We start from the raw sequence: 12884 nt of genomic DNA on the forward strand, positions 1-12884 counted from the left end.
TGACGAGTCTCCCAGTCCCTCATCTTTCCCTCGATCCTGACTAGTCTCCCTGTTCCTCATCTTTCACTCGATCCTGACTAGTCTCCCAGTTCCTCATCTTTCCCTCGATCCTGACGAGTCTCCCAGTCCCTCATCTTTTACTCGATCCTGACTAGTCTCCCAGTCCCTCATCTTTCACTCGATCCTGACTAGTCTCCTGGTTCCTAATCTTTTACTCGACCCTGACTAGTCTCCCAGTTCCTCATATTTCCCTCGATCCTGACTAGTCTCCTTGTTCCTCATCTTTCCCTCGATCCTGACGAGTCTCCCAGTCCCTCATCTTTTACTCGATCCTGACTAGTCTCCCAGTCCCTCATCTTTCACTCGATCCTGACTAGTCTCTTGGTTCCTAATCTTTTACTCGACCCTGACTAGTCTCCTGGTTCCTCATCTTTCCCTCCATCCTGACGAGTCTCCCAGTCCCTCATCTTTCCCTCGATCCTGACTAGTCTCCCAGTCCCTCATCTTTCACTCGATCCTGACTAGTCTCCTGGTTCCTAATCTTTTACTCGACCCTGACTAGTCTCCCAGTTCCTCATATTTCCCTCGATCCTGACTAGTCTCCTGGTTCCTAATCTTTTACTCGACCCTGACTAGTCTCCTGGTTCCTCATCTTTCACTAGATCCTGAAGAGTCTCCAGGTTCCTTATCTTTCCCTCGACCCTTACTAGTCTCCCGGTTCCTCATCTTTCACTCGATCCTGACTAGTCTCCCAGCCCCTCATCTTTCCCTCGACCCTGACTAGTCTCCCAGTCCCTCATCTTTCCCTCGATCCTGAGTAGTCTCCCAGTTCCTCATCTTTCACTCGATCCTGACTAGTCTCCCAGTCCCTCATCTATCCCTCGATCCTGACTAGTCTCCCAGTTCCTCATCTTTCACTCGATCCTGACTAGTCTCCCTGTTCCTCATCTTTCCCTCAATCCTGACTAGTCTCCCAGCCCTTCATCTTTCCCTCGACCCTGACTAGTCTCCCAGCCCCTCATCTTTCCCTCGATCCTGACTAGTCTCCCAGTCCCTCATCTTTCCCTCGACCCTGACTAGTCTCCCAGTTCCTCATCTTTCACTCGATCCTGACTAGTCTCCCAGTCCCTCATCTTTCCCTCGATCCTGACGGGTCTCCCAGTTCCTCATCTTTCCCTCGACCCTGACTAGTCTCCCAGCCCCTCATCTTTCCCTCGACCCTGACTAGTCTCCCTGTTCCTCATCTTTCACTCTATCCTGACTAGTCTCCCAGTCCCTCATCTTTCCCTCGACCCTGACTAGTCTCCCTGTTCCTCATCTTTCACTCTATCCTGACTAGTCTCCCAGTCCCTCATCTTTCCCTCGACCCTGACTAGTCTCCCAGCCCCTCATCTTTCACTCGATCCTGACTAGTCTCCCGGTTCCTCATCTTTCCCTCAACCCTGACTAGTCTCCCTGTTCCTCATCTTTCCCTCGATCCTGACTAGTCTCCCTGTTCCTCATCTTTCCCTCGATCCTGACTAGTCTCCCGGTTCCTCATCTTTCCCTCAACCCTGACTAGTCTCCCTGTTCCTCATCTTTCCCTCGACCCTGACTAGTCTCCCTGTTCCTCATCTTTCCCTCGATCCTGACTAGTCTCCTGGTTCCTCATCTTTCCCTCGATCCTGACTAGTCTCCCTGTTCCTCATCTTTCCCTCGATCCTGACTAGTCTCCCAGCCCCTCATCTTTCCCTCAACCCTGACTAGTCTCCCTGTTCCTCATCTTTCACTCTATCCTGACTAGTCTCCCAGTCCCTCATCTTTCCCTCGACCCTGACTAGTCTCCCAGTCCCTCATCTTTCCCTCGATCCTGACTAGTCTCCTTGTTCCTCATCTTTCCCTCGATCCTGACTAGTCTCCTGGTTCCTCATCTTTCCCTCGATCCTGACTAGTCTCCCTGTTCCTCATCTTTCCCTCGATCCTGACTAGTCTCCCGGTTCCTCATCTTTCCCTCGATCCTGACTAGTCTCCCAGCCCCTCATCTTTCCCTCAACCCTGACTAGTCTCCCTGTTCCTCATCTTTCACTCTATCCTGACTAGTCTCCCAGTCCCTCATCTTTCCCTCGACCCTGACTAGTCTCCCTGTTCCTCATCTTTCCCTCGATCCTGAGTAGTCTCCCAGCCCCTCATCTTTCCCTCGACCCTGTCTAGTCTCCCTGTTCCTCATCTTTCCCTCGATCCTGACTAGTCTCCCAGCCCCTCATCTTTCCCTCAACCCTGACTAGTCTCCCTGTTCCTCTTCTTTCACTCGATCCTGACTAGTCTCCCTGTTCCTCATCTTTCCCTCGATCCTGACTAGTCTCCTGGTTCCTCATCTTTCCCTCGATCCTGACTAGTCTCCCTGTTCCTCATCTTTCCCTCGATCCTGACTAGTCTCCCTGTTCCTCATCTTTCACTCGATCCTGACTAGTCTCCTGGTTCCTCATCTTTCCCTCGATCCTGACTAGTCTCCCTGTTCCTCATCTTTCCCTCGATCCTGACTAGTCTCCCGGTTCCTCATCTTTCCCTCGATCCTGACTAGTCTCCCAGCCCCTCATCTTTCCCTCAACCCTGACTAGTCTCCCTGTTCCTCATCTTTCACTCTATCCTGACTAGTCTCCCAGTCCCTCATCTTTCCCTCAACCCTGACTAGTCTCCCTGTTCCTCATCTTTCCCTCGATCCTGAGTAGTCTCCCAGCCCCTCATCTTTCCCTCGACCCTGACTAGTCTCCCTGTTCCTCATCTTTCCCTCGATCCTGACTAGTCTCCCAGCCCCTCATCTTTCCCTCAACCCTGACTAGTCTCCCTGTTCCTCATCTTTCACTCGATCCTGACTAGTCTCCCAGCCCCTCATCTTTCACTCGATCCTGACTAGTCTCCTAGTTCCTCATCTTTCACTCGATCCTGACTAGTCTCCCAGCCCCTCATCTTTCACTCGATCCTGACTAGTCTGCAGAATGGCTGCAGAAATGTTTCTGTACCCTTCTCCAGATCTCTGCCTCATTACAATCCTGTCTCAGAGCTCTACAGACAATTCCTTGGACTTCATGGCTTGGTTTGTGCTCTGACATGCACTGTTAACTGTGGACCTTATATAGACAGGTGTGTGCCTTTCCAAATCATGTCCAGTCAACTACAATCAAGTTGTAGAAGAATCTCAAGGACGATCGGTGGAAACTGGATGCACCTGAGCTCAATTTTGAGATTTTTGCTAACCTTTACATAAACAAGAAAAAATGTCACATACTGTGATGTTGAAAGAAAACATTAGAACATAGAACAACTATGAACCCAGCAAACAAAAATAATAATATAAATAATAAACTAATAATGTTTTGCTAATGTTCCCATTAAGTTATGAAAACGTTATTTCTGAAAATGTTATTTCTGAGCGGGCCTTTGTCTGGGCAGACACTCTGAGAGATTTAGCTATAATTTCGGTAGTAATACAGTATATTCACAGTGCATCACTCACCGGTGTTGCAGTTCTCCCCTGTAAACCCAGACTGGCACTCGCTGCAGTCGGGCCCCGTGAAGCCCCGTCGACACACACACCGGCCCCTCACACACCGGCCCCGGTCACTGCAGCTGTTCGGGCAGGTTTTGCTGGAGCAGTCCTGACCGGAGAAGCCCACGTCACACACACACTTCCCATCCACACACCTGCCTTTGCTATTGCAGTTACTGGGACAGGCCTGGGACGAGCAGTCCGGACCCGTGAAGCCACTCTCACACACACACTGTCCGTTCACACACCGGCCCCGGTCACTGCAGTCTCCAGGACACGATCTGGACGAGCAATCCGGACCCGTGAAGCCACTCTCACACACACACTGTCCGTTCACACACTGGCCCCGATCACTGCAGTCTCCAGGACACGATCTGGATGAGCAGTCCGGACCCGTGAACCCGCTCTCACACACACACCTGCCGTTCACACACCTGCCTTTGCTATTGCAATTACTAGGACAGGCCTGGGATGAGCAGTCCGGACCTGTGAAGCCGCTCTCACACACACACCTGCCGTTCACACACCTGCCTTTGCTATTGCAATTACTAGGACAGGCCTGGGATGAGCAGTCCGGACCTGTGAAGCCGCTCTCACACACACACTGTCCGTTCACACATCGGCCCCGATCACTGCAGTCTCCAGGACACGATCTGGACGAGCAGTCCGGACCCGTGAAGCCGCTCTCACACACACACTTCCCATCGACACACTGTCCTCGATTGCTGCAGTCATCAGGACATGTTTTCACAGAGCAGTCCTGACCTACGAATCCAGAGTCACACACACATTTCCCATTCACACACCGGCCGCGGTTTTTGCAGTTCTCCGGACATGTTTTCCCAGAGCAGTCCGGCCCAGAGAAGCCTGGATCACACACACACTGTCCGTTCACACACCGGCCCCTGTCACTGCAGTCTCCAGGACAGTCCGGGACACTGCAGTCCGGCCCGCTGAATCCTGGGAAACACACACACTTCCCGTCCACACACCGGCCCTGGTCACTGCAGTCATCGGGACACTCGTCGGTCTCGGGACGACCGGTGGTGCAGACCGAACCTGTGGAGCAACAACAGTACATTACAGAACCAATGCTGAATAATGAATGAAGCTGGAATCCTATTCTGAAAAGTAAACAAAAAAAATTAGGAAAGTCTGTTTATCTGGGAGGATCTCATTTGATTAGAACTGAATATCTTCTATAGGGATCCTTTAGGATTGGATTCTATGACGGTCTTCGCAAACATGATCATATTACGCCAATCCTAGCATCACTTCACTGGCTGTCAGTTCGCTTTAAGGTTGTCCAAATTCTCCTGTAGGAGATATAGTCTGAGATAGGTCTGGGATCGGTCTGGGATCGGTCTGGGATGGTTGTGGGATGGGTCTGGGAATGGTCTGGGATCGGTCTGAGATAGGTCTGAGATCGGTCTGGGATCGGTCTGGGAAGGTTGTGGGATGGGTCTGGAAACGATCTGGGATCGGTCTGAGATAGGTCTGGGATTGGTCTGGGATTGGTCTGAGATAGGTCTGAGATCGGTCTGGGATCGGTCTGGGATGGTTGTGGGATGGGTCTGGGAATGGTCTGGAATCGTTCTGAGATAGGTCTTGGATCGGTCTGGGATCGGTCTGGGATGGTTGTGGGATGGGTCTGGAAACGATCTGGGATCGGTCTGAGATAGGTCTGGGATTGGTCTGGGATTGGTCTGAGATAGGTCTGAGATCGGTCTGGGATCGGTCTGGGATGGTTGTGGGATGGGTCTGGAAACGATCTGGGATCAGTCTGAGATAGGTCTGGGATTGGTCTGAGATAGGTCTGAGATCGGATCGGTCTGGGATCGTTGTGGGATGGGTCAGGGAACGGTCTGGGAAGGGTCTGGGAAAGGTCTGGGAATGGTCTGGAATGGGTCTGGGAAAGGTTTGGGAACCGTCTGGGATGGGTATGGAAACGATCTGGGATCGGTCTCCTTCAGGAAGGCTTCACCTTTGCTCTGCTGGGAGGAACAGCATCCGTCCGGACCTCCACATTTCTCCCTCAGATCTGACACTTCCTTCTCCAGTCTTTCCATACGCTCCCGCAATGCTGCGAAGTCCAGCTCGCACTGACAGCCGGAGCCCGAGCCGGACACCAGCCGGATCCGATGGGTCAGGACCAGAGGAGACCCAGGCTCCAGGAGCATCTCTTTCTCTCCGGACCCGTCCTGAACACATGTGTCCGAGACAATGACCTTCACCGGCTGGGATCTGAGATCCTGAGCTCCCGATGAGAGGACCGGAGGAGGCAGGAGCAGGAACGCCAACACAAACGCCATGTTTAAGAGGAACATCTCCAAAACCAATGGATAATGTGTTGTTCGTAAACGACAAGGTCTTTTATTATACTCAGATCAGCACTCAAACCATTTATGTCAGCACTCAAACCGCGGATGTCTAACTCTTCTTCTCTCCAAGCGTCTGTCCGTCCTGTTTCAAACAAACAGAATTTCAGGTTAGACATTCACCATATATGTGTGTACAGTTGAAGTCGATATTAAAACCCATTTTACTTCCCAGTTTCAGGATGGTTTTTGCAAAGTTTTTTGAAACTATTGAAAGTCATTTCAGAGCCAATTTAATTTTGATGTAAGATTTCAAAGACAAACTTCTTTTCGATGAATGACACATAATGAGAGCAGGAACATATTAAGAGAGTAAACAGTGTCTACGTTAATTCCATGATGACTTTAAATAACACTGTCAGTGTCCTGAGAAGTTGCAGTGTCTGCCAGATCAAACCAAGGAACGTAAATTTCACAATCTTTTCCTGCTAAAAATTAATTTAAACAGCTAAAATTGCCAGCCCATACGGAAATGTAATATATGACATATATGTCCCTATATCGCTAGTGACGCCGTCATATATGCTAAATATAAGACAATATATTGCTATCACATATATACATATCTCTACATATATGTTGATATAGGTTTTAACATATATAAATTTGCCATATTAAATGAGTATATTGACATATATTAATATGATGTATATGATTACTATTTATATAATACTGTATGTTTTGACCATATATGTCACCGATATGTTTAATTTATATATGCCAAACTATTTACTATTTAACTATTTATTTCAAGTCTACATATCAAGTCTACATATCCACATTTCATTTCAATTTCTATCTCATTTTCGAATCTTTTATAAATAAAATTTATATTTTATTATTATTTTACCTCTTCTTGACCAGCTCATAAAAACAAAACAAATACTACACAAATTCTATTTGAAAACTGATAATTATATATGTGATGTATATAAAAAACCCCACTATTATACATACATAAAATATATGGGCTGGTTTTATGTCAATTGTTCCACTTTCTAATAGGTTTTATTACACTCTAAAAAATGCTGGGTTGTTTTAACCCAAGTTTGGGTCAAATATAGACGAACCCAACCATTGGGTTTAAAAATGTAATTAAAACATGTAAACCAATAGTTGGGTTTGTCCATATTTGACCCAAACTTGGGCTGAAATAACCCAGCATTTTTTAGAGTGTATGGGCATATATATTTTATATATGTGGATATATTTAATATATATACATTTCATATGTGTACATATATTACATTTCCGTATGCCAGTGAGCCGCAGTTCTGATAGCAGTGACTTTACCTGTGAAAATAAAGAGGAAAACAAGAACTATGAAACTGTTGTGTTTGGACAGGATTTCATACCATATACTGCAAAACATGACGTTCTTCCTCAGCGTTTCTGTCTCGTTTTCCAGCACAAATATCGAAACATTCTTAAATCAAGACACATTTACTGGAGAAGCAACATGACGGAAGATATTAAGCCTTGCTTTCTGAAAAAAAATCAAGAAAATTAAGTGAGTTTGTGCTTAAAACAAGAAAAATATCTGTCAGTGGAGTCAGAAGAATCATCTAGTTTTCCCTTTGAATGAAGAGAATGTTTCTGACTCCTCTGAGAGATACTTGTTCTTGTTTAAAGCACAAACCCACTTCATTTTCATGATTTTTTTTATGATCTTCAATCATTTTTATTCTCCAGTAAATGTATCTTGATGTAAGAATGTAGATATTTGTGCTGGAAAACGAGACAGAAACACAGAGGAAGAACACTTTTTTAGCAGGACGTTTAATTGCTCTAACAAGCATGTGAGATAAAGTTGATACTTGAAATGAACTTGATAAGGTGAACTGTAAAACCTCTGTCTGTCCAGATAGTTCATGTCATTGGTTGAGTCTTTCCGTACAACAACGTTCTAGTGCTTAACAAACACATCCGGCTTCTCAACCACGTTGATTCAACAATATAGAACTGAGATCTTTAAAAAACATTTTTAACAGATTGTGCTTGAGCACATGTTAGAAGAAACTGGAGAACATACTGTGGCAATCTCTGTGATAACGACGGACGTTTGCTGACAGTGAATCTTAAGCTGAGGAAGGAGAACACCACAGTTCAGCTACAGTTCCTCCTGTGTGGTTTGAGTCAGACTCGTGTCCCTCTTCATGGTCAGTTTAAACATCAGTAAAACACCAACACTCGCCTGGCATCTGCTCAGAGGACAATCTGCAGCCCTTCTCAGCGGTGATGATGATGATGATGATGATGATGGTGATGATGAGCAACACAAGCGTGGAGCTGACGGGAACATCACATTACGCCTCAGGACTGAACGATCATAAAGATACAAGGCTGATGGGGAACGAGCCGTGAGCTTTGGAGACGAAGGCTGGAATTGGCAGAGGATTCATGTCTTCTGCTTTTGTGATTATCACGGTTTCAAAACCATCAATAAAAGCAGCTCTTATCTCATTAATATTCATAAACATAAATCTGTGCGATTTCACAAACAGACATTACATCATTTGTGTTACAGGGTGGTTACTAAATGTGTTAAAAATTATTTTCGTTAATTGAAATACACGTTGTTAATGTTTTGATCCCAAGCGACTGACATTGCAGTGAATGTAAACACTTGATCAGCTCATGGCTTGACTCTCTTCATCCACCGCTCTTCATCATCCGCCGCTCTTCTTCATCCGCCGCTCTTCATCATCCGCCGCTCTTCATCATCCGCCGCTCTTCATCATCCGCCGTTCTTCTTCATCCGCCGCTCTTCATCATCCGCCGCTCTTCTTCATCCGCCGCTCTTCATCATCCGCCGCTCTTCATCATCCGCCGTTCTTCTTCATCCGCCGCTCTTCATCATCCGCCGCTCTTCTTCATCCGCCGTTCTGCTCACTGAGGCTGTGGTTCGTGTGCTGAAGGGTTTTACGGTTCAGCGTCTGTAAAACTGCTTTTAAACAGCATGTATTGTGAAACACACATAAAACTGACTGTTGAATATTTCAGCGATTGCGTCTTTGATTATTCTTCCTTCCATCTCATCATCTCATCATCTCATAATTTCCCTTCATTAACAAACGCCATCATCAATTTACCCTCGACTCTCTCGAATCTCTCGAATCTCTTCAGGACTGCTCTTTATCTGTCCAGAAGTCAGAAGCCCCAGAACTCATGCGGATCGTCTAGACGGACTGTAATAAGCTGCACATTCTGGTAATAAAAGTGTAATAGCCGGAGATCACATGATCACGATGTGAAGCTGCGATTGAGATTCAATCCAAACCTCAGAAGAGCGTCTGCACATCATCTCTCCGAGCCATTTAAACATATTACAGCCAAACTACTCAACAGAACTATACACTGTGAAAAATTACATGATCCATAAGTTATGACAGCATATGTTAAAAAAATTAACTCATCAAAATAAGTTAAGCCATTTTCAACTTTTTTTATATAAGTTATACTGTACAAGATGTGACTAATGTTTAAGTCAGTAATGTAATTTACTGTAATCAAAAGAACAGCATTTATTTGAAATAAAAGCTTTTGTAACATTATAAATGTCTTTATGTCACAAACTACACTGACGGCTCACTGCTGACCCGACACGTGTGGATATGATCTGCAGAGGACAGATGTGCAGCGCTCGTGGAACATCGAGATTAGTGCAGTTAGTGATCATCAGCGCAGGAATCAGAGGGTTAATATCCAGCGGCAGTGTTATCAGATGAAGGACAGAGAAGAAGATTTACCTGCAGATCCGCTGATGTTCTCCACACACTCCTGTCCGTCGCTGCTCCTCACGGATCTGGGGAACTCCTGACTGACCGGGAAGAAAGAGGAGAGAGGAGAGGAGAGAGGGAGAGAGAGAGAGAGAGAGAAGAGAGAGAGAGAGAGGAGAGAGGAGAGGAGAGAGGGAGAGAGAGAAGAGAGAGAGGGGGGGGGGGGAGAGGGAGAGAGAGAGAGAGAGAGAGAGAGAAGAGAGAGAGAAAGCAGTCAAATTTCCTCATACTTGAAGAATGTGTCCTCTCTCTCTCTCTCTCTCTCTCCCCCCCCCCATCTCTCTCTTTCTCTCTCTCTCTCTCCCTCTCCCCCCCCCTCTCTCTCTCTCTCCTCTCTCCCTCTCCCCCCTCTCTCTCTCTCTCTCCTCTCCCCCCCCCCCCTCTCTCTCTCTCTCCTCTCCCCCCCCCCTCTCTCTCTCTCTCTCTCTCTCTTCTCTCTCTCTCTCTCTCTCTCTCTCCTCAGCTTCACTGATGTAACTCTATGTGCTTTACTGGTCCCTGCTGGGCGGATCATTTCGATGGAAAACATCTGATTTTGTAGATATTTTGAATGACCAGTCGAATGTTTTATGCCTTTGAACTCACGTCTGGATATTCGTTGGCCTTTTTAAACCCTGTTTGTGTGTTAATTTACCATCGTCTCACATGAACACACGGTCCTGATTACTCCTGACCTCAGTTTGCTTCAGGACAGAAACATCGTTCAATATTTAAGTTCCTCTTAAACTGCAGCTGTGGGAACAAAATCTCAAATAAATACATAATAATCTGCTATGAAAAAAATATATCTCACGCACACCACGACAGAGTCACAGCACTGCAGAATATGTGTTCAACATTTCATTTAAATTATTTAAATACATCATCAATATTACATTTAAAAGTGCAGCATATGCATTGCAAAATTAAATAAAAGGTGTCTTACTTAAATCTTGCTTTTTCTTTCTTTTTTTTAACATTCTTAAATCATGATATATTTACTGGAGAAAATAAATAAATAAAGATATTAAAATGAATCAAAATGAAGTGAGTTTGTGCTGAAAACAAGAACAAATAGTCTTGAATAGTCAGAAAAATAGTCTTGTTTTCTCTTTGAATGAAGTTTATTTTTCTGACACACACACACACACACACACACACACACACACACACACACACACACACACACACACACACACACACACACACACACACACACACACACACACACACACACACACACACGTTCTTGTTTGATCATAAACTCACTTCAGTTTCATGTTTTTTCTCAGTAAACAGAATTAATATCTTCAGTAATTTTGTTTCTCCGGTAAATCTTGATTTAAGAATGTTTGGATATTTGAGCTGAACACCCAGACGTATCTTGTTTATCAGAAGACTTCAGGAAGAGCATCAGTTTTTGCAGTTTGAGTATTTATCGATCATGTACTATAAAGTGCAAAATTCTAATTCTCACATTCACATATTTGTCAGAAGCTTTTATCAAAAGTGACATACAGCATATTCAACAATATTTCTCCTCTCCCTATAGATCTCTAACAACATGTTTCTGTAGTTTAGTTGCCATAGTTACTCATTTGTTGATTTGTTAGTCCCACCTGCTCCTTGTTCTCCCTCGGTCAGTGTATTTCCATGTTCTTGAGTTTCAGAGTTGTTGTTTTTGTCATTTAATAAAGATAATAGTTTGCACATAGAGCCAGACTTCAGCTGTCCGTGAGAGTCACATCAGTTTGTGGATCTTTCCGTCCTCCTCCATCTTTCCCACACACACTCTTTTCTCAAGCCGAGTGTGACGTCAGTCAGTGATGCTCGTGTACACCCACAGAACGAGTGAAAGGTCAGGGTTTCAATGGCGGTCAGTGTTCAGATGTTTCAACACTTTCCTGAATCCCGGTTTAATGTGTGACTCAGCAATAATCCAGCCGTCGGCAGCAAACATTCAGACATCTCTAAAACATTGATCTGTCGGAGCGGCTAGAACTGTTTATCTTTCACAAAATAAAGTTTTCTCTTAAAACTGTGTCGTGTAAGCAGCCCTTGAGTTAATAGCTAATGATTTTTACTAACCCTTTATCTGGACAATAGCTTTACTCTCGAGCTGCTGTACAGCAGAAACACTCTCTGTTACTGTAATCTCCTGTTACTGTAATCTCCTGTCACTGTAATCTCCTGTTACTGTAATCTCTGTTACTGTAATCTCTTTTACTGTAATCTCTGTTACTGTAATCTCTGTTACTATAATCTCCTGTTACTGTAATCTCCTGTTACTGTAATCTCTGTTACTGTAATCTCCTGTTACTGTAATCTCTGTTACTGTAATCTCCTGTCACTGTAATCTCTGTTACTGTAATCTCTGTTACTGTAATCTCCTGTTACTGTAATCTCCTGTCACTGTAATCTCCTGTTACTGTAATCTCTTTTACTGTAATCTCTGTTACTGTAATCTCTGTTACTATAATCTCCTGTTACTGTAATCTCCTGTTACTGTAATCTCCTGTTACTGTAATCTCCTGTTACTATAATCTCCCGTTACTGTAATCTCCCGTTACTGTAATCTCCCGTTACTGTAATCTCCTGTTACTGTAATCTCCTGTTACTGTAATCTCCTGTTACTGTAATCTCCTGTCACTGTAATCTCCTGTTACTGTAATCTCCTGTTACTGTAATCTCCTGTCACTGTAATCTCCTGTTACTGTAATCTCTTTTACTGTAATCTCTGTTACTGTAATCTCTGTTACTATAATCTCCCGTTACTGTAATCTCCCGTTACTGTAATCTCCTGTTACTGTAATCTCCTGTCACTGTAATCTCCTGTTACTGTAATCTCCTGTTACTGTAATCTCCTGTCACTGTAATCTCCTGTTACTGTAATCTCTTTTACTGTAATCTCTGTTACTGTAATCTCTGTTACTATAATCTCCTGTTACTGTAATCTCCTGTTACTGTAATCTCCTGTTACTGTAATCTCCTGTTACTATAATCTCCTGTTACTGTAATCTCCCGTTACTGTAATCTCCTGTTACTGTAATCTCCTGTTACTGTAATCTCCTGTTACTGTAATCTCCTGTCACTGTAATCTCTGTTACTGTAATCTCCTGTTACTGTAATCTCCTGTCACTGTAATCTCCTGTTACTGTAATCTCTGTTACTGTAATCTCTGTTACTGTAATCTCTGTTACTATAATCTCCTGTTACTGTAAT

The 12884-nt window shown here is 44.6% G+C and overlaps 1 protein-coding gene across 5 annotated transcripts in view; it reads right to left on the reverse strand.

Annotated features, from left to right (window-relative positions):
* The window catches only part of tnxbb (tenascin XBb), a 35548-nt gene extending 25134 nt beyond the window's left edge, over positions 1 to 10414 (reverse strand). The window contains exons 1-5 of one of the 5 annotated variants that reach the window (XM_079590854.1): positions 10269 to 10414; positions 9654 to 9720; positions 5511 to 5989; positions 4039 to 4585; positions 3494 to 3945 (exon numbers count right to left, since the gene is read on the reverse strand). In XM_079590854.1, the coding sequence (XP_079446980.1) occupies positions 3494 to 3945; positions 4039 to 4585; positions 5511 to 5853 (1342 nt within the window). In that variant the 5' untranslated portion in view covers positions 5854 to 5989; positions 9654 to 9720; positions 10269 to 10414. Of the gene's footprint in view, positions 1 to 3493; positions 4586 to 5510; positions 5990 to 9653; positions 9725 to 10268 lie in introns of all 5 variants that reach the window. The other 4 variants (XM_079590851.1, XM_079590855.1, XM_079590853.1 and 1 more) reach the window with 4 other exon arrangements.
* Positions 10415 to 12884: the final 2470 nt, after the last annotated feature.

The sequence above is a fragment of the Phoxinus phoxinus genome (genome assembly GCF_949152265.1).
Source record: "Phoxinus phoxinus genome assembly, chromosome: 19".
NCBI classification, from domain to species: Eukaryota; Metazoa; Chordata; class Actinopteri; order Cypriniformes; family Leuciscidae; genus Phoxinus; species Phoxinus phoxinus.